At 40.5% G+C, this 23,925-nt stretch overlaps 1 protein-coding gene across 1 annotated transcript in view; it reads left to right on the forward strand.

Moving 5' to 3' along the window:
- LOC133571271 (protein NDRG3-like) overlaps window positions 1–23,925 on the forward strand; it is a 68,293-nt gene that overhangs the window by 14,640 nt on the left and 29,728 nt on the right. The window contains exons 2-8 of the mRNA XM_061924220.1: window positions 4,267–4,346; window positions 7,967–7,999; window positions 17,119–17,224; window positions 20,219–20,339; window positions 22,602–22,664; window positions 22,730–22,790; window positions 23,074–23,160. Of these exons, the coding sequence (XP_061780204.1) occupies window positions 4,287–4,346; window positions 7,967–7,999; window positions 17,119–17,224; window positions 20,219–20,339; window positions 22,602–22,664; window positions 22,730–22,790; window positions 23,074–23,160 (531 nt within the window). The 5' untranslated portion in view covers window positions 4,267–4,286. The remainder of the gene's footprint in view (window positions 1–4,266; window positions 4,347–7,966; window positions 8,000–17,118; window positions 17,225–20,218; window positions 20,340–22,601; window positions 22,665–22,729; window positions 22,791–23,073; window positions 23,161–23,925) is intronic.

The raw sequence follows: 23,925 nt of genomic DNA on the forward strand, positions 1-23,925 counted from the left end.
ACACTGTATTTATTAAACAGTTATTAAGCAGTGGCACAAACATTCATGTCATTTCCAAAACAAAACGTGCAAGATTGTCAGAGACATTTTAAAACAAGCTATTATTGCACTTTTGTGCATGATGTCCTCAAAATGACAAATTAAAACAACACTAAATTAGTTTAAAACAAATAAAGTGCACTTTTGTGCATGATGTCACACAATATATTTCAATAACTGTCAAATGAAAATGAGCTGCATAATAGGAAATAAAATTGTATACGTCCTTCGCTATGTGGTAGGTTCCTGCGGACGTTATCTCCTTCTGTTGTTGACTATTTTTTTCATACGGTGTTGATGTGGAAATGGTTGCCTCGGCATTTTGTTGGTGTGGCACCGAACGGAGATGTTGACATGCGGAGTAAGCACTCTTCATTCTCCAGCGGGTGACTTTTCAAATGATGCTACATATTAGCAGTAATGCTACTTTTTGTAGCAACGCTTGCGCCCCACACTTGACAAATTACGGTTGTCTGTTGGACATATTCCCACTTGAAGCCAAACCACCGCCAGACAATGGACCCCCTGATGTTTTTCTTAGGAATTAATTCTTCCTTCATTTGTTACCAGATTCGCACCTTCTTTCTCTCGTATTACCACTCGCACCACAGCTAACTTTAGCCATGCTGCTACCTCTCTGCTCCGAGAGGGCGTATACGTATGTGACGTATGTAAGAAGGTGGGCTTGTTTAAGTCTCTGTGAGAAGGAGAGACAAGAAAGAGTGAGAAGAGCCTGTAGTGTAATGCCTGCAGCTAAAAGCAACTGCGTGAGAACGTATACTCGAATATCACGATATAGTCATTTTCTATATCGCACAGAGACAACCCCGCGATATATCGAGTATATCATATATCGCCCAGCCCTAGTTTGGACCATACTTCTTTTCAGTGCATAGTAAATATATTCTGCTACAGGAGCTGGATGCTGACTACTCTAAAGTCTGTTTTCTGTAGTGGTGTCCCATGACAAGATATGCTATGATAAAAGTGCTTATTGTTGAGTGTTTATCAGGTGTACATGTATGGTTCACTCTGCTTAAACGTCATCATCCATTGTTTTGGAGGCTATTCTTTAACTGTGCTTTATGTCCTTACTTTACTTCACGCCATTATTATTATTTAATAGTATATTATAAATTATTATTATTTATTATTATTCTTATAGAATTATTACCATAATTCTACTTTATTATTTAACTGTGCTTAAACATGTTCATCATCCAAGCACCGGCATGTTTTGGAGGCTATTCTTTAACTTTGCTATATTCCATTATTTTTACTTTACGCCATTATTATTTATATTATTATTATTGTTATTCATTATTATTATATTATATTATTATACATTATTATTTATTATTATACAATTATTACCATTATATTACTTTACGCCAGGGGTTATTAAATGGGGGTCCGTGTACCCCTGGGGTTACTTGAAGGTATGCCAAGGGGTACGTGAGATTTAAAAAAAATGTCTGTCAAAAAGAACTGAAAAGAAATGCAACAATGCAATATTCAGTGTTGACAGCTAGATTTTTTGTGGACATGTTCCATAAATATTGATGTTAAAGATTTCTTTTTTTGTGAAGAAATGTTTAGAATTAAGTTCATAAATCCAGATGGATCTCTATTGCAATCCCCAAAGAGGGCACTTTAAGTTGATGATTACTTCTATGTGTTGAAATCTTTATTTATAATTAAATCACTTGTTTATTTTTCAACAAGTTTTTAGTTATTTTTATATCTTTTTTTCCAAATAGTTCAAGAAAGACCACAACATATGAGCAATATTTTGCACGGTTATACAATTTAATAAATCAGAAACTGATGACATAGTGCTGTATTTTACTTCTTTATCTCTTTTTTTCAACCAAAAATGCTTTGCTCTGATTAGGGGGTACTTGAATTAAAAAAATGTTCACAGGGGGTACATCACTGAAAAAAGGTTGAGAACCACTGCTTTACGCCATTAGTATTTATATTATTGTTATTATTTTTTATTATTATATAATTATTATTATTAACTTATTAAAAATATAATTATTATAGAATTATTACCATTATTTTACTTTACGCCATTATTCTTTAACTGTGCTTAAACGTGTTCATCATCCAAGCACCGCCATGTTTTGGAGGCTATTCTTTAACTGCTATTATTATTTTGATTTACGCCATTATTATTATTGTTGTTATTAATTATTATTATATTATCAATAATTATTATAATTATTTATTATTATAATTATTATTATAGAATTACCATTTTACATTACGCCATTATTATTTATTATTATTAACTTATTAATAATTAATAATAATATTATTATTACCATTATTTTACTTTACACCATTATTGTTTAACTGTGCTTAAACGTGTTCATCATCCAAGCAACGTTTTGGAGGCTATTCTTCCAGACCAGATTAAATCGGGGCCCTAAGCAGAATTTTATTTGGACCCCTTCCCACTCCAATTACAAAAAATGTTCTCCCTTTTATTTATGTGAAAAAATATTTAATTTTTTATCACAACCTGAATGCATGTTTTGTACTAAAACTAATTTCCGGGCAATAAATTGATCAATAATTACTTTTCTTAATGACGTTTGCATAACTTCCTAACACAACTCAGAGAAGACACTGGGACATTTAGAGGGAATTTGCAAATACATTCTCATCAATGATGGTGCAGGAAGTGGCTAGGAATAAAATATTTCATATGGTTGCACACTGTAGACCAGGGGTCAGCAACCCAAAACGTTGAAAGAGCCATATTGGACCAAAAATACTAAAAACTAATCTGTCTGGAGCCGTATATATGTCTTATAATGAAGGCAACACATGACGTAAGTGTCTAAATTAGCTATAATAGCCTACTGTCAAAATGACTATGTGTCGCAAACTGAAGCAAATCTTTGTTGACAGAAATATTGAAGTGTAATATTTATTCTACACATTTGTACAACATGAGAACCCATTAGTAAATCAGAGGCTACTCGGAAGGTGAGATAACTCCTGGAAACGACTGGCTTTTAATGGCCAAAGGTATATAGATGTGTGTGTCCAAGTTAAAGGAAACGGCAGGCTGTCTTCTAATGGATTTATTACAATCTTTGGCAGGCTAGGTAATGTTTGCTGTGGCCTGGAACAACGTGGCATACAAACAACTATCTGAAATATAGCTAATATTACATACTGATAATGTGTCATAAGACATGGAAAACTAAAATTATATACAAAGAGGATACAAGTAAAGGATATTAAATGAGCTCAAATATACCTACAAATGAGGCATAATGATGCAATATGTACATACAGCTAGCCTAAATAGCATGTTAGCATTGATTAGCTTGCAGTCATGCTCTGACCAAATATGCCTGATTAGCCCCCCGACAAGTCAATAACATCAACAAAGTGCACCCTTGTGCATTCGCGCACAGCATAAAAGTTTTGTTGGACAAAATGAGACAAAGTAAGCAAACTGTTGCGTTCGTTTGTATTTTTTTCCCATTTCCAATCCTTTTTTAAAAATGCTCCAGGGCGCCACTAAAGAGCCGCCTGCGGCTCCAGAGCCACGGGTTGCTGACCCCCGATATAGACGATACAAATGATATAAAGTTCCCTGACGATAAGAGTTTTTGATGCTACGGTTACATGGTGATAATGCATTTTGTTCGCGTCCTCGCTAGCGGCTAATGCCCCTCTACAGTGCAAACCTACTTACTTCTAAGTTATTAATCATCATCAGATAAACTATGTTTCTTACAAGTACCATTATCACTGGAGGACAGGAAATAGCTAAACATGCGACACGTCACACTGTAGGAGGATATACAGCATCTACATTTATAGATGCTGTGGACCACCTGAAACGATGATGCGGACCACCTTAAACGACGCGGGGGCCCACCTTAAAAGACGCGGCGGGTCACATTAAACGGGCCACCGCCATGAAAAATGCGGCGGACCATTTTAAAAGACGTGGCAGCCCACATGAAATGATGCGACGGCCCACCTTAAATAATGCATGTGGCGGGCCAGATCTGGGCCCCGAGCCTTCAGTTTGACACCTGCAACCCAAAACGTTTCTTTTAATCGATTTTTGAAAATGATGAGTCGATTTAAAATTGGAATAAATAAGAATCGATTTTTTTTGTGCACCCCTATCAGCGGCATTTTCCCAACGTGTCCGTCCAAATCCCGACTGATGAAAGTGTGCAATGTTGTCAGGTTGGCAGCCAAGTGGTCACATGATGGAGGAACTTCACGACGTCCAGCTGACTGAGATCAAACCGCTCCTGACTGGACAGGTGAGGGAAAACAAACATACACACACACACACACACACACACACACACACACACACACACACACACACACACACACACACACACACACACACACACACACTTGTATTTGCTACCTTCTTGAGACCTGAGGAAAAAGCCTACCTCTTTAGGACCACCTTTTCTAGATATAAAAGATGTGTATTTACAACATTAATAATATATACATACTATGCACATATAAACAAGGAAAGCTTTTAGTTCATTATTATTTTTTAGATTTTTTTTGTTTGTAATTGGTTTTTAATCTTCATTATTTAGTTCAAGTTATTACAGTATGTCTCTATATACATATTCATTTATTTTTTTGTAATTAATTTTGGCCAAAGGGGGCGCATTTAAATTTCTTACACACACTTGTTATTACATATGTTGGCCAGAGGGGGAGCACTTTTAAAAGCGACACACAGTCAATGTGAAAAGTCCCTCCTTTTTGGGACCACCCTCATTTTGATAGATGTCACCACCAGGGGTGCAAATGAGACATTCTCTATTAGATGCAATGTTATTGGGTTCAAGGTTCAAGGTTCAAGGGTTTTATTGGTCACATGCAGAATACACCACAGTGAAATGCTTTTTTCCATGCTCTTCAGATATTGCGTACAGTGGGATCCAAACACTAATTGCTGAATCTAATACACTAAATACAAAACATACAACAATTTGAATAGCTCTGATGTACATTAATTACAAGACAATAAGTTGCACAATAAGTCCCAGTAGTTATGGTAGAAGTATCAGTACAAGTAAATGTACAGTAGTCACATACAGTACCAGTGCAATATCAAATAGTATAACAGTATACACAGTATAGGAAGTAATAAATATTAAGGTGTCTACAGTTCTTTTGGCAGTTGAGTAGTGACAGTAGTATGAACAAAGGTAATGGAACAGTATGACTTCTTTATACTCTTGTTTTTACATTATTTACAGTCATTGAATGAAGAGTATTGTAGTCCAGTAATTACAGTGGTAAGTAAAGTGATTCTTGTGCGTGCGGTTTTGTGCAATTGTGATAAGTCTTAATCAGCGGTGCAGTTGAGCAGTCTGATGGCTTGGGGATAGAAGCTCCTCCTGAGTCTCTCCGTGTTGGCCATGAGACTCCGGTAGCGCTTGCCTGACTGCAGCAGGGACCATGATTTATGTCATCACTTGTTCACACCTCCTCATATGGAAGCTACTTTTCCTTCTTGAAGTCTCAAGAAGGCGAGAAATACAAGAACACACACACACTAGGGTTGTACGGTACTAATAAAGTACTGCAGTACTAATGAATTTTAAAAAGTACTATACTATACTTTTTTTTCATGCGCCATGTGAGTCAACACACACACAAAGCACTAACAGAAACAGAATGGACGTATATCGGTTTCAAAACTAACGATAGTGGTGAAGCAATGCACTGCAGAGTCCTCCAGCTAGCTATCAGCTAACGTCCCTCCGCAGTGTTGTAGCTACTTGTAAATCACTAATCCTGGCCTCCGAGGAATATCTAAACATGCTTCACTACACACCGTAAAAGGATACAATAGCTCACCACTAACAGCAAGCTAGCGCTCCTGAATGTAAACAAACGCCATGGGTGGATCTACACAGACATCGACTAACGATACCAAGTACAAGAGCCGTATGTTGTCGATACTACTATGATTACATCAATTCTTTCATTATCACAAAATCTTTTGTCATTTCTTTTATTGTTTATAAAGTCATGAAATATGTCCCTGAACACAGAATAACTAATTATGACCAAATTATGATCCTGTAACTACTTGGCATCGGAGCCATACCTAAATTTGTAATATTAGCCAAAACTAAAGTAAAGTATCAAACAAGAGAATAATAAGTGATTATCACATTTTAACATAAGTGTAGATAGAACTAGGGTTGTCTCAACACCAATAGTTTGGTGCCGGTACCAAAATGTATTTCAAAACTTTGATACTTTTTTAAATAAAGGTGACCATAAAAAAAATCTTAGGGTACATGAAACATATGTTTATTATTGCAATTTAGTCCATCCATCCATCCATTTGCTACCGCTTATTCCCTTTGGGGTCGCGGGGGGCGCTGGAGCCTATCTCAGCTACAATCGGGCGGAAGGCGGGGTACACCCTGGACAAGTCGCCATCTCATCGCAGGGCCAACACAGATAGACAGACAACATTCACACTCACATCCAATTTAGTCCTTAAATAAAATAGTAAACTTGTCTTTTAGTAGTAAGTAAACAAAGGCTCCTAATTTGTCTGCTAACGTATGCAGTAACATATTTTGTCATTTATCTACCTATTATTTTGTCAACATTATGAGGGACAAACTGTAAAAATTGATTATTAATTTACTTCTTCATTTACTATTACTATCTGCTTCTTTTCTGTTTCAACATGTTCTGTCTACACTTGTTAAAATGTAATAATCACTTATTCTTCTCTTCTTTGATACTTCACATTAGTTTTGGATGATACCACATATTTAGGTATCGATCCGATACCAAGTAGTTGCAGGATCATACATTGGTCATATTCAAAGTCCTCATGTGTCCAGGGACGTATTTCCTGAGTTCAACATAATACACATTTTAAAAAAAGGAAAAAATCCATCCATGGCGTTTGTTTACATTGTGACTCAGGTGAGCTATTGTATCATCCTACGGTGTGTAGTGAAGCATGCTTAATATATTCCTCGTCCTGCAGGGATGATACTTGTAAGAAACTTTTTGTCGCCATGGAGGCGAGGATTAGTGATTTAGAAGTAGCTAAAACACTGCCGACTGCAGCTGGACATTAGCGGCTAGCTGGCTAGCCATGTCTTAAAGCACCTCTTCCTGACGGTATTTCAGTGTTATAACTTCACATCTATCGTCAGTTTTTAAGCCAAAATGCGTCCATTTTCCCTTTTCTGTCTACACCCTGTGTCTGCTTGTAAGTACTCAGTGTGTGTGCGCTGCCGGGCATGCTCCTCTACTCGTAAAACCAGCACACAAAAAAAATAAAAAATAAATATATATATATATATATATATATATATATATATATATATATATATATATATATATATATATTATTGGGAAGCGGTACTTTTCAAACAGAGTATAGTACTGTTTTTGATTCATTAGTACCGCGATACTATGCTAGTACCGGTATACTGTGCAACCCTAGATAGAACATGTTAAAACTGAAAATAACCAGATATTAACAGTAAATGAGCAAATATATTAATCATTAACTTTCTCATAATGTAGACAAAATAATAGGTAGATAAATGACACAATATGTTACTGCATATATCAGCAGACTAATTAGGAGTCTTTGTTTGTTTACTAAAGACATGTTGTCTCTTTTCTTATTTCCTTTAAAAAATTATTCTTTCATTGCAATAAGAAACGCAAGTTTATTTTATCATAAGGTTTTCTGTTATAATAAAGCTAATAATGTCATTTTTTGGTGGTTTTATTTTGCGCCTTTATTTTGAAGAGTATGGAAAAACATTTTGGCACCTGTACCGACAACACACAGACTGTACTCCCTCTCTCATCCTCCACATGAGGCTCCTGAAATAATTTTGTCTTTCTCTGTTGTCAGAACGGAGGCAACCTGCAGGACTTTAACTGTCAGGTGAGTCTCTCGTTGTTTGCCATGTGACAGTCGGCCCTTCAACGTGGCTGAAACTGCCGATGTGGCCCTGAGGCTTCATCAGTCAATATTGTAGCTGCATCCTGCGTGATGCAATGTGTGGCGTTAAACACACACACACACACACACACACACACACACACACACACACACACACACACACACACACACACACACACACACACACACACACACACACACACACACACACACAGAAGACCTCCCACGGTCATCGAGCATCATTGAACGCAACATGCGGGACACTATTGCAGCCAATGAGAGCGCGTCTTCTTCCTGGTCCTATCACGTGACCACTTTTTCCAGCAGGCGGCCTAAAGGACAAAAGTGCTGACCTTTTTTTTTTTCTCTGACTTTTCCGATATGTCGTCTGTGGTCTAATTTTGCAGACAAGTTCTTTGGAAACTCGTTTCCCATAGAAAATATTGCTAATAGAATTGATCCGTTCCAAGGTCAAAGTGTGGCCATCATAAAAGCATTATTAGGTGTGTTTGAGGTGGCATACAAGTGTAAGAAGAAGTGTTTATTGGGTGGTTACACAACAGTGTACACATGAGGGCCACGTGGAACACATAATAGTCTCCTTACACAACTTGCAAAGGTTTGATTTTTGACTTAAACATTTATGGATACAACTTGCACTCAAAATATAAATCCAGTTGACAAGCAAGTGTTAAGAAAAATGTTTGGAACATCTTGTTACATAATCAGATATTCAAGTGTAGAACATTTGTATTTCACAAACATTTAGCCAGAAAGGTTTTTTTTTTGCTCCAGCATTTTAAAGGGCACATAAATGTCTTGGCACGCTACAATATAATTATTTGGGTGACCACATCAAATGATGTGGCAGCCCTTCTTTAAACGATGCGGCGGACCACCTTGAAAGACCACATTAAACGGGCCACCATGAATTGAGGCGGCAGACCACCTGAAACGCTACAACAAACCACCTGAAACGATGCGGCGGACCACCTTTTAAAAGATGCGGCGGGCCACCTTAAACGGGCCACAATGAAACGGTGGCGGGCCACCTTGATAGATACGGCGGGCCAATTTAAATGGGCCAAGTTGAAACAATGCGCCGGGCCACCTTGATAGATGCGGCGGGCCACCTTAAAAGATGTGGCGGGTCACCTTAAACGGGCCACCATGAAACAATGCGCCGGACCACCTTAAAAGACGGGCCGCCATGAAAAGATGTGGCGGACCCCCTTGATAGTTGCGGGAGGCCACCATGAAACGATGCTGCGGCCCACCTGAAACGACGCGGCGGGCCACTTTAAACGGACTACCTGAAACGATGCAACGGACCACCTGAAACAATGCAGCGGCCCACCGTAAAAGACGCAGTGGGCAACTTTCAACGGACCACCTTGATAGATGCGGCGGACCAACTTGGTTGATGCGTCAGACCACCTTCATAGATTCCGGCGGACCACCTTAAAAGACGGGCCACCATGAAACGATGCTGCGGCCCACCTTGATAGATGCGTCAGACCACCTTGATAGATGCGGCAGACCACCTTCAGAGATGCGGCGGACCACCTTAAAAGACGGGCCACCATGAAACGATGCTGCGACCCACTTTGATAGATGCGTCAGACCACCTTAAAAGATGGGCCACCATGAAAGGATGCTGCGGCCCACCTTGATAGATGCGTCAGACCACCTTGATAGATGCGGCAGACCACCTTAAAAGACGGGCCACATGAAACGATGCAGCGGCCCACTTTGATGGATGCGTCAGACCACCTTAAAAGACGGGCCACCATGAAACGATGGTGCGGCCCACCTTGATAGATGCGTCAGATCACCTTCATAGATGCGGCGGACCACCTTAAAAGACGGGCCACCATGAAACGATGCTGCGACCCACTTTGATAGATGCGTCAGACCACCTTAAAAGACGGGCCACCATGAAAGGATGTTGCGGCCCACCTTGATAGATGCGTCAGACCACCTTGATAGATGCGGCAGACCACCTTAAAAGACGGGCCACCATGAAACGATGGTGCGGCCCACCTTGATAGATGCGTCAGATCACCTTCATAGATGCGGCGGACCACCTTAAAAGACGGGCCACCATGAAACGATGCTGCGACCCACTTTGATAGATGCGTCAGACCACCTTAAAAGACGGGCCACCATGAAACGATGCTGCGGCCCACCTTGATAGATGCGTCAGACCACCTTGATAGATGCGGCACACCACCTTCAGAGATGCGGCGGACCACCTTAAAAGACGGGCCACCATGAAACGATGCTGCGACCCACTTTGATAGATGCGTCAGACCACCTTAAAAGACGGGCCACCATGAAAGGATGCTGCGGCCCACCTTGATAGATGCGTCAGACCACCTTGATAGATGCGGCAGACCACCTTAAAAGACGGGCCACATGAAACGATGCAGCGGCCCACTTTGATGGATGCGTCAGACCACCTTAAAAGACGGGCCACCATGAAACGATGGTGCGGCCCACCTTGATAGATGCGTCAGATCACCTTCATAGATGCGGCGGACCACCTTAAAAGACGGGCCACCATGAAACGATGCTGCGACCCACTTTGATAGATGCGTCAGACCACCTTAAAAGACGGGCCACCATGAAAGGATGTTGCGGCCCACCTTGATAGATGCGTCAGACCACCTTGATAGATGCGGCAGACCACCTTAAAAGACGGGCCACCATGAAACGATGGTGCGGCCCACCTTGATAGATGCGTCAGATCACCTTCATAGATGCGGCGGACCACCTTAAAAGACGGGCCACCATGAAACGATGCTGCGACCCACTTTGATAGATGCGTCAGACCACCTTAAAAGACGGGCCACCATGAAAGGATGTTGCGGCCCACCTTGATAGATGCGTCAGACCACCTTGATAGATGCGTCAGACCACCTTGATAGATGCGGCAGACCACCTTGATAGATGCGGCAGACCACCTTAAAAGACGGGCCACCATGAAACGATGCTGCGGCCCACTTTGATAGATGCGTCAGACCACCTTAAAAGACGGGCCACCATGAAATGATGGCGCGGCCCACTTTGATAGATGCGTCAGACCACCTTAAAAGACGGGCCACCATGAAACGATGCCGCGGCCCACTTTGATAGATGCGTCAGACCACCTTCATAGATGCGGCGGACCACCTTAAAAGACGGGCCACCTTGATAGATGCTGCGGCCCACCTTGATAGATGCGTCAGATCACCTTCATAGATGCGGCGGACCACCTTAAAAGACGGGCCACCATGAAACGATGCTGCGACCCACTTTGATAGATGCGTCAGACCACCTTAAAAGACGGGCCACCATGAAACGATGCAGCGGCCCACTTTGATAGATGCGTCAGACCACCTTCATAGATGCGGCGGACCACCTTAAAAGACGGGCCACCTTGATAGATGCTGCGGCCCACCTTGATAGATGCGTCAGATCACCTTCATAGATGCGGCGGACCACCTTAAAAGACGGGCCACCATGAAACGATGCTGCGACCCACTTTGATAGATGCGTCAGACCACCTTAAAAGACGGGCCACCATGAAACGATGCAGCGGCCCACTTTGATAGATGCGTCAGACCACCTTCATAGATGCGGCGGACCACCTTAAAAGACGGGCCACCATGAAACGATGCAGCGACCCACTTTGATAGATGCGTCAGACCACCTTAAAAGACGGGCCACCATGAAATGATGCAGACCACCTTAAAAGACGGGCCACCATGAAACGATGCAGCGGCCCACTTTGATAGATGCGTCAGACCACCTTAAAAGATGGGCCACCATGAAATGATGCAGCGGCCCACTTTGATAGTTGCGTCAGACCACCTTAAAAGACGGGCCACCATGAAATGATGCAGCGGCCCACTTTGATAGATGCGGCAGACCACCTTAAAAGACGGGCCACCATGAAATGATGCAGCGGCCCACTTTGATAGATGCGGCAGACCACCTTAAAAGACGGGCCACCATGAAACGATGCTGCGGCCCACCTTGATAGATGCGTCAGACCACCTTCATAGATGCGGCGGACCACCTTAAAAGACGGGCCACCATGAAACGATGCTGCGGCCCACTTTGATAGATGCGTCAGACCACCTTCATAGATGCGGCGGACCACCTTAAAAGACGGGCCACCATGAAACGATGCATCGGCCCACCTTGATAGATGCGTCAGACCACCTTCATAGATGCGGCGGACCACCTTAAAAGACGGGCCACCATGAAACGATGCAGCGACCCACTTTGATAGATGCGTCAGACCACCTTAAAAGACGGGCCACCATGAAATGATGCAGACCACCTTAAAAGACGGGCCACCATGAAACGATGCAGCGGCCCACTTTGATAGATGCGTCAGACCACCTTAAAAGATGGGCCACCATGAAATGATGCAGCGGCCCACTTTGATAGTTGCGTCAGACCACCTTAAAAGACGGGCCACCATGAAATGATGCAGCGGCCCACTTTGATAGATGCGGCAGACCACCTTAAAAGACGGGCCACCATGAAATGATGCAGCGGCCCACTTTGATAGATGCGGCAGACCACCTTAAAAGACGGGCCACCATGAAACGATGCTGCGGCCCACCTTGATAGATGCGTCAGACCACCTTCATAGATGCGGCGGACCACCTTAAAAGACGGGCCACCATGAAACGATGCTGCGGCCCACTTTGATAGATGCGTCAGACCACCTTCATAGATGCGGCGGACCACCTTAAAAGACGGGCCACCATGAAACGATGCATCGGCCCACCTTGATAGATGCGTCAGACCACCTTCATAGATGCGGCGGACCACCTTAAAAGACGGGCCACCATGAAACGATGCAGCGGACCACCTTGATAGATGCAGCGGACCACCTTGATAGATGCGGCAGACCACCTTAAAAGACGGGCCACCATGAAACGATGCAGCGGACCACCTTAAAAGACGGGCCACCATGAAACGATGCCGCGGCCCACTTTGATAGATGCGTCAGACCACTTTCATAGATGCGGCGGACCACCTTAAAAGACAGGCCACCATGAAACTATGCGGCAGACCATCTTTGATAGATGTGGCGGGTCACTTTAAAAGATGCGGCGGACCACTTTAAACAGGCCACCATGAAACGATGCGGCGAGCCACCTTGATAGATGCAGCAGCAGCAGCAACACAATAATCGCATTTAATTGGTTCCGGAACTAACCACGGTAAATGAATTTCAACAAAGTAGGAATTATTATATACAGAATGTTTTCATATCTATATTTAACATAAAAACAATCTAAATATGTTTTTTTAACATGAGACATGAAAGAATCATCTTTAGACTTCTTTATTCCAATGCCTGAGCTGGCTGAGCCAATCATTGGCCACGATACTGATTGATTTGCTCTGATCTCGTGGCCAATAATATTGTAGCTTTAATATATATATTTGGCCATTTGGTTGCTTGGGAAATGCTTAATTTAGGCCAAAAGTATGTAGAACATTCACAAAAAAAATCTTCGATAGAGTAAAGCCGCAAACTTTGAAGCGCCATGTAGCGAGGGACAAGTGTGGCCTGTGTTTTCCAAAACCAGCCTTGATATGTGCCACAAGTGACATCAAGGAGGACACTTAAACTCGCATAGCTGTGTGTACATCATGTTTGCTGAAGGAAAACTTACAGCAGCCACGTCTGAAGCTGACTGTTGGCAGAGCTCCAGACCACATTTTAAGAGGTGTAGCAAAGCCATGCAAAAAAAAAAATCACTTTTTTTTTTTTTTTTTTATACACAAGGCAGGCTAATCGATGCGGAGGTCTTTTCTTGAGGGAGAGTTTAAGAGACTCTTTTCTCACAAATGTGTGAGTTCATTGAAAAAAGCCCATTAAAATGTAATTTTTTACATGATAAAACCATTATCTTAACAAGTGTAGATGCTAATGGTGAATGCTTTTTCACAGCTGCTGAGCAAACATGTGCTTTAACAGCCTTCTGATGGAATGACTTCTTTTTTCACCGTGTGCGTGCGTGTGCCAGCCAAAGATAATAGGATGTGTGCGGGTCATCTCGTTAATGAGATTACCAAACATGTGCAGCCACCTGCAAGGAATTGAGATGAATTTATCCCTTGCCAGTATAGAAGTATCTCTGTAGCAAAAACTATTTGCAAAAGCGCATCTCAATTTGTGCGTCTGTCATCCAATTCACAACTATTTTGAAGGTCATAAATACACTCAGAATTGCTATCATATTACAGTTATATCCATGTGGTCCAAACCAGTCTTTGACTTACAGACTTCAGGACAGACTCCTAATGCAGATTTTACAAAAGGCTCTGCTTACTTTGATTTCTGATTTGGCCGGGTGAGTCTGTCTAGAAGAGTGCAAGAAAACGTCCAATCCTCAACGTGTCATCCCGGACAAGCCCCCAAATGGTTGCGCGTGACCAGTCTTCCTCTCAGGGAATAAAACACACTGGTCAATCCCAAGTTCTTTTGCATGATATACAGCAGGGGTGCTCACACTTTTTCTGCAGGCGAGCTACTTTTCAATTGATCAAGTCGTGGGGATCTACCTCATTCATATATATAATTTATATTTACTTATTTATGAAATATATGTTTTTGTTAACAAGTTAAAGGTGTTTAATGATAATACAAGCATGTTTAACACATATAGTTAATATTGTTAAAAAATTAAAGGTGTTTAATGAAAATACAAGTATGTGTAATACATATAGTTAATATTGTTAACAAGTTAAAGATGTTTAATGATAATACAAGCATGTTTAATACATATAGTTAATATTGTTAATAAGTTAAAGGTGTTTAAAGATAATGCATACAGTATAGTTAATATTGTTAACAAGTTAAAGATGTTTAATGATAATGCATGCATGTTTAACACATAGTTAATATTGTTAATAAATTAAAGGTGTTTAATGATAATACAAGAATGTTTAACACATATAGTTAATATTGTTAACAACTTAAAGGTGGTTAAAGATAATACAAGCATGTTTAACACATATAGTTAATATTGTTAACAAGTTAAAGGTGTTTAAAGATAATACAAGCATGTTTAACACTTATAGTTAATATTGGTAATAAGTTAAAGGTGTTTAAAGATAATACAAGCATGTTTAACACTTATAGTTAATATTGGTAATAAGTTAAAGGTGTTTAAAGATAATACAAACATTTTTAACACATATAGTTAATATTGTCAACAACTTAAAGATGTTTAATGATAATACAAGCATGTTTAACACATATAGTTAATATTGTTAACAACTTAAAGGTGGTTAAAGATAATACAAGCATGTTTAACACATATAGTTAATATTGTTAACAAGTTAAAGGTGTTTAATGATAATACAAGCATGTTTAACACATACTTAATATTGTTAATAAGTTAAAGGTGTTTAAAGATAATACAAGCATGTTTAACACATATAGTTAATATTGTTAACAAGTTAAAGGTGTTTAAAGATAATACAAGCATGTTTAACACATATAGATTCCTTTCTTTCATGAAGACAAGAATATAAGTTGGTGTATTACCTGATTCTGATGACTTGCATTGATTGGAATCAGACAGTGGTGCTGATAACGTCCGCATTTTCGAATGGAGGAGAAAAAAAGTCCTCCTTTCTGTCCAGTACCACATGAAAGTGGTTGGTTTTTGGCATCTTATTTATCCAGCTTCCGTACTCCTTTGTATACACTTTACAAGAAATACATTGTCGGCAAACTCCGTAGCTTGCTCGCTTGTGCACGCCAGCTTTCTGAGACTGTTATTTTGTTAGCGCAGGCAGGATGAAGAAGAGCTTTTATTGTGGAACTGTGCAGTCGGTCTTTGGAGTTTTGACGACAGGTACGGCGCTAGAGTCTGTTGAAATAAAGTGTTTCTCGCCTTCCTGTCGGTAATTTTAATGAGCTGGCAGCAGCCATGGTCATCTCAGAAGACCCTGGGGTGCCCTGAATGTCAATCAAGTGACGAAAGTGACGTCATAGTGAAGATTTATGATCGCTCATTTTTAGGACTATTTTTTTAATGCCTGGCTGGTGATCGACTGACACACCCTCCACGATCGACCGGTAGCTCGCGATCGACGTAATGAGCACCCCTGATATACAGTATATGTTGAGTAAAAAGGACCCCAGAGACAGTGGTACTTGGCCAAGTTTTACTCAAGCTTTAGGAGACCAGCCCTTACAATGCAACAATAGCATCAGCAAGAAGATGTCTGCATTCTAACAAAAAGAGTCACCTTATGTAGAGCGAAAACAGTCCCTTTCGCCCAGAAAGGAGCGCGGCTGCTTCTTCAAAACAAATAAGGAACTGGCCAAAAAAGCTCTGTGAGCCGACAAACAGGAGCCCTTAAGACCGAGCAAAGAGTTTACTAACGGACATAAGATAAAAGCAAGGAGGTCACAAGAAGACACTACATGGAAAAATACTAGCTGATTTAAACATGACTATGGATTAAAAATATCTCATTCTCACAGTACTAATGTATGTATCTCAATGTGTGTGTGTAGTCAGTGTGCTTGTTTTATGTTGTCTGTTTGTATTGTGACTCGTATGTGTGTAAAAAAAAAAAATCTGTCAATTTCCTTGTTTGGCTGTCTTTTTAAACGTGACTTCTTGCTACGTTTCTGCCGTGAAAGACTTGCGTGTCCATATTCAGATGTTGTGTATGTGTAATGCAATCTGTGTGTCCTTAAAAAAAAATTGTATAAAATGAGAGTTGTGTGAAGCAAAAACTCTGATGTATGCTAGCTTGTGTGCTTAGCTGTTGCGTAGCTGCTAGTAGCCTATACCCTACCATGTTTACCTTTTGTAAATGACTAAAATAGAAGAAAATACCATTATTTTGTGCTTATTTGGAGGACATTTAGATGTTAACTGCTGGTATCGGAGCACTGATATTGAAGGTTCAAGATGCAAACCGATATAATTTGTTTTTTATGCCGAAGTGTGTGTGTGACAATCATTGGTACTTTAACTTTTAACTTTATATCAGACCAATATCGATCTCGGATGGGGAAAACCCAAGTTATCACGGAGGATAGTGATACTGTGTTTGTTATCCAGGAGTACGACGTGGAGACGAGTCACTGTGTGCTGCACGTGACCATGAGAGGGGTTGCTAAGGGCAACCGGCCCACCATCCTTACCTACCATGACATTGGACTCAACCGTGAGTTGATGCACATTCGATTTTATACATATATATATACACAGTATATATAATGTATACATATATAATATGTATATATATACACACACATATATTTATATATATATACACATATGTATATTGTATGTATATACACACATAATATATATATATGTGTGTGTATTAGAGATGCGCGGATAGGCAATTATTTCATCCGCAACCGCATCAGAAAGTCGTCAACCATCCGCCATCCACCCGATGTAGCATTTGATCAGACCTGCACCCGCCCGCACCCGCCCGTTGTTATATATCTAATATAGACGATGCAAGGCATTAGTGAGGCATACCTGCCAACTACTCCGGTTTTCCCGTAATTAGTACGGTTTTCATCAACCTATTCCGGGTTACGGTTGCAGTGATAAAAAATACGTTTTTTCATTAATTTAAAAAAAAAAGGGTGAAAACTACGCGAATTGCACCTTGTGCAGACAAGATTTTTCGATCGGACACGGAGGAATTAGCGATGTAAAAGACCATGTTGGGACAAAAAAACACAAGTCTAATGCCGTTGCTAGCGATACAAGTGGAAAACTTTCAACGTTTTTCGTCGCCCAAACAGATTCTTTGGATGTGATGAATGCCGAAGTTTTATTTACGGAGGCAATAATTGAGCATGGACTTCCAATCGCACTGGCTGATCACATGGGACAGTTAAATGTTTGTAATGCAACCTTTAAAAATCATTACGCGGTGATTGCGGTCCCAAAAATAAACTTTTCTTGCATGATAATGTCCAGAAAAACTCGCTTTATATTACTATAGAGTCCTTTTAACGAATGAGTTTGATGGTTTATCACAAACCTTAAATGAAAGAAGTCCTTTGTTCTCCTGCACCATGCATGCGCTTTGGCCTTGCTTCGTGTTTGGTGCGCAATCCTGTCGGCTGTATTTCACAGCACGTCTTTGACAACTTGAAGTGGCATAAAACATTTAAAACAAAGGGGTTATAGGAACAATCACTTTCAGTGTTTTATGCCACTTCAAGTAAACTTATAAAGTTACCATATCATTTTTGCAGTATGATCAATCTGATAGAATAAATTTGGATTTTAGCCACAAAAAGGTAATGACACCAATGTTATCTATTGGAATTGTTTAGTACTGTTATACTGTTAAAAGTGTTTATACTATTTATGCTTTCAAGTCCAAGTTGAAGAAATCTTGTTAAATGTTGACAGCATAACTACCAAAATACAGAAGTATGTCCTTAATATTTTTGCAGTGCTATTTCTGTTGAAAAGTTAAAATGATTACATTAGAGATGTGATGTGCCACTTTTCAAGTGTCTGATGGCTTAAATTAATTTTCATTAATTTTTCATGTTTTGAATTCTTTTGAAAGGCTTACAAAAAAACTACATTTGAATTGTAATTCCATGCTATTGACAGGACTATTAATTTTAATGAAGTTAGCTTACCATGTTTACAGTATGATAATTGTGATAGAAATGTGAATTTTAGGCACAGAATATTTTTTACAATTGAACAAGGCAGTAGATTATACAAGCTTGGACAGAAAGTTAATAATGACACCAATTTTTTTTTTAATGGAATTGTTTAGTACTGTTTTACCATTTGTTTACTGTAAAAAGTGTTTATACTGTTTATACTTTCAATTAACAAATTGAAGTCTTGTGAAAGGTTGACAGGATAACTGGCATTAACTGTCAAAATAATTTCAAACTATTGAAGTTAGCTTACAGAATAAACATGTCAATCAACCCATATGATTTTTGCTGTAATATTTTTGTTTTGAAAAGTCACTGTGACTGATAGAAAAGTGATGGTTTTAGCAACATTTTAACCTGTCTGAATGCTAATAATCATTTTGCGTCGGGGGGCGAAGCCCTGAACCCTCCACCAGGACTTTGTCCTGGACCTACCGGGGCCTGCGGCCCTTGGACCCTGGCTACTAGGTTTTTCTGATTTCAAAAGTTGGCAGGTATGGTGAGGTTATAAAGCTTTTGCCTGTTAAAGAAAGGAGACTGATCCAATGCAGTACAGACATTCGCGTGCCACGCTGTCACGACCCAGACGCACACCAGTGCGCAATCATATGGGAGCCTCCAAGCGCGTCTCGCTGCCGGCGACGGCCGGGTATGGGCCCGAAGCTCCAGCGCCATCCATTTTCAGGGCTAGTTGATTCGGCAGGTGGGTTGTTACACACTCCTTAGCGGGTTCCGACTTCCATGGCCACCGTCCTGCTCTCTATATCAACCAGGGTGAGCCCCACCCCTTTCGTGAGCGCACTGCGCGCAGAGTGACCCCTGTTACGCGCCCCCGGCAACAGGGGTGGCGGGCAGGTAAGCTGCGCGGGCGGAGCGCGCGGAGTGACCCCTGTTACGGGCAGGTAAGCTGCTTACCTGCTGCGCGTGACGCCGGCCGCGGCGAAGGCGGACAAGGCGGGGTGTCGGTGCGGTGGGCGCGGTGGTGACCCTGGACGTGCGTCGGGCCCTTCTCGCGGATCGCCTCAGGTACGGCTCCCGGTGGGGCCCTCTCGGGGCAAGGGGCCTCGGTCCCGGACCCCGGCGAGGCGTCCCTTCTCCGCTCCGTAAAAGTGTCCATCTCTTTTCTTTTTTTTTCTTCTGTTGTGGCATATGCAGCAGGTGCCTGCTCGTTTTTCGTATGTGGGTAACAACATTTAACTATGTATATATATTTCCGAATTGGTTTAACTGCCACCCGCCTGAATCTATTTAAAATCTATAATTTTTTTTTATTTCAATCGCCCGACCCGACCCGACCCGCGGATAAAATCTAATTTTTTTTAATTTCATCCGCCCGATCCGCGGATAATCCGCGGACTCCGCGGTTGTGCCCGCAAACCGCGCATCTCTAGTGTGTATGTATGTGTATATATATATATATATATACATATACATATACATATACATATACACACACAGTATGGAATAATGTACTTCAATTAAAACTACATGTATGTGTGTGTTTGTAGACAAGTCTTGTTTTAACAGCCTGTTTAACTACGAGGACATGCAGGAAGTGACTCAGCACTTCTCGGTTCTGCACGTGGACGCTCCAGGACAACAGGAGAACGCTCCCACTTTCCCCACTGGGTAAAACCTTCATACATACAACTTGGATATACTTTAGATGTATAGCAGTTACGGCTGGGCGATATGGACGAAAAAGTATATCTTGAAATATTTTTTAATAGCCCATGGAGTATTGCGGGGGAGAACAAGGAACACAAGAAATAAGCGCCGTTTGGTCATTTTAACGTGAAAAAAAATTATATGTATTTTCTTAATTCATATCTTGTTCAAAAATATATCGATTTATCTTACAAACTCGATATATCGCCCAGCCCAAATAGCAGTATAGATGTACTATGCACTGAAAATGAGTCAACACCAACATTATCCTCTAAATATCTGCCAACACAATATTTATACATATATATGAACACAACAATTGTCTTGTCTACAGTCAAGAAGTGTGCAATGTACAGTTTTTGTGTCTGATACTGTGTATACAATGTGTGTGTCTGATACTGTGTATACAATGTGTGTGTCTGATACTGTGTATACAATGTGTGTGTCTGATATAGTGTATACAATGTGTGTATGTCTGATACTGTGTATACAATGTGTGTGTCTGATACGGTGTATACAAAGTGTGTGTGTCTGATACTGTGTATACAATGTGTGTGTCTGATACCGTGTATACAATGTGTGTGTCTGATACTGTGTATACAATGTGTGTGTGTCTGATACTATGTATACAATGTGTGTGTGTGTGTGTGTGTGTGTGTGTCTGATACTGAGTATACAATGTGTGTGTCTGATACTATGTATACAATGTGTGTGTCTGATACTATGTGTACAATGTGTGTGTGTGTGTCTGATACTGTGTATACAATGTGTGTGTCTGATACTGAGTATACAATGTGTGTGTGTGTCTGATACTGTGTATACAAAATGTGTGTCTGATACTGTGTATACAAAATGTGCGTCTGATGCGGTGTATACAAAGTGTGTGTGTGTGATACGGTGTATACAGTGTGTGTCTGATACTGTGTATACATTGTGTGTGTCTGATACTGTGTATACAATGTGTGTGTCTGATACTGTGTATACAATGTGTGTGTCTGATACTGTGTATACAATGTGTGTGTGTGTGTCTGATACTGTGTATACAATGTGTGTGTCTGATACTGTGTATACAATGTGTGTGTGTCTGATACTATGTATACAATGTGTGTGTGTGCGTGTGTGTGTGTGTGTGTGTGTGTCTGATACTGAGTATACAATGTGTGTGTCTGATAGTATGTATACAATGTGTGTGTCTGATACTATGTACAATGTGTGTGTGTGTGTGTGTGTGTGTCTGATACTGTGTATACAATGTGTGTGTGTGTCTGATACTGTGTATACAAAACGTGTGTCTGATACTGTGTATACAAAATGTGCGTCTGATGCGGTGTATACAAAGTGTGTGTGTGATATGGTGTATACAGTGTGTGTCTGATACTGTGTATACATTGTGTGTGTCTGATACTGTGTATACAATGTGTGTGTCTGATACTGTGTATACAATGTGTGCGTGTGTGTGTGTGTGTCTGATACTGTGTATACAATGTGTGTGTGTGTGTGTCTGATACTGTGTATACAATGTGTGTGTCTGATACTATGTATACATTGTGTGTCTGATACTGTGTATACAAAATGTGTGTCTCTGATACTGTGTATACAATGTGTGTGTCTGATACGGTGTATACAATGTGTGTGTCTGATACTGTGTATACAATGTGTGTGTCTGATACGGTGTATACAATGTGTGTGTCTGATACTGTGTACAATGTGTGTGTCTGATACTGTGTATACAATGTGTGTGTCTGATACGGTGTATACAATGTGTGTGTCTGATACGGTGTATACAAAAAGTATGTCGCTTTGTATAAAAAAAATGTGTGTCTGATTCTGTGTATATAATATGTGTGTGTCTGATACTGTGTATACAATATGTGTGTGTCTGATACTGTGTATACAATATGTCTGATACAGTGTATACAATATGTATGTCTGATACTGTGTATGTGTGTGTCTGATACTGCGTATACAATATATGTGTCTGATACTGCGTATACAATATGTGTGTGTCTGATACTGTGTATAGTATACAATATGTGTGTCCGATACTGCGTATACAATATGTGTGTGTCTGATACTGTGTATACAATGTGTGTGTGTCTGATACTGCGTATAGTATACAATATGTGTGTCTGATACTGTGTATACAATATGTGTGTGTGTCTGATACTGCGTATAGTATACAATATGTGTGTGTGATACTGTGTATACAATATGTGTGTTTAGGTACCAGTATCCAACAATGGAGGAGTTGGCTGCCATGCTGCCATCAGTCCTCACACAGTTACAGTAAGTCTGCTGGTTGAAGAGAAGTTACAAGTCAGGTGTTTCATCACATTGATGTGTGTGAGCAGGATCAAAAGTGTGATTGGTATCGGAGTCGGCGCTGGAGCCTACGTTCTCACCAAACTGGCTGTGAGTATATTATTACTATTATTATTGATGCATCACATGTTTTGAGAGCGGCCCTGCTGACTGGGCCATGTCAGATCTAGTCCGGTCCTAAAAGATGTTCTTCCACACCACACTCATCCAAACTTGCTGTGGACAGGAACATCATGAAATAGTTTCTTCCAACCCTTTGATCAATGACCAGTTGTGTTTCTGCTCCACATAACAATGACAGTAATGGTCAGAAGTTCCTCTGAATAGTAAAGCATGTTTGCCTCTAACAGTCCATGTTGTTGTTGTGTTGCAGTTAAATGAGCCCAGTCTGGTGGAGGGTTTAGTTCTGATCAATATTGATCCCTGTGCCAAGGGCTGGATGGACTGGGCCGCATCCAAGGTCACACACACACACACACACACACACACACACACACACACACACACACACACACACACACACACACACACACACACACACACACACACACACTCTTGTATCTCTTACCTTCTTGAGACCTGAGAAAAAAGCCTACCTCTTCAGCACTACCCTTTCTAGATATATAAAGATTTGTATTTACAACATTAATAATAAATACATACTATGTAAATATAAAAAAAAGTAAGCTTTGAGTTATTTTGTTGTTGTTTGTAATTGGTTTTTAATCTTCATTATTTACTTCGTTATTACAGTATGTCCAAATACATATATATATATATATATATATTTTTTGAATTAATTTTGGCCAAAGGGGGCACATTTCAATTTCTTACACACACTTGTTATTTAATATGATGACCAGAGGGGGAGCACTTTTAAAAGCGACACAAAGTCAATGTGGAAAACCCCTCCTTTTTGGGACCACCCTCATTTTGATAGATGTCACCACCAGGGGTGCAAATGAGACATTCACTATTAGATGCAATGTTATTGGGACCATGATTTATGTCATCACTTGTTCACACCTCCTCATATGGAAGATACTTTTCCTAGTTGATGTCTCCAGAAGGGTAGAAATACAAGAACACACACACACACACACACATTATAATAGACCTGGTACCATTGATGTCCCGATATAACTTTTCCAATACAATACCGATATTAAAGCCTTATGTATTGGCCGATACCAATATACGATGTCAGCAGGAATCATACTTTTAT

The sequence above is a fragment of the Nerophis lumbriciformis genome, linkage group LG01, assembly GCF_033978685.3.
Source record: "Nerophis lumbriciformis linkage group LG01, RoL_Nlum_v2.1, whole genome shotgun sequence".
Taxonomy (NCBI): domain Eukaryota; kingdom Metazoa; phylum Chordata; class Actinopteri; order Syngnathiformes; family Syngnathidae; genus Nerophis; species Nerophis lumbriciformis.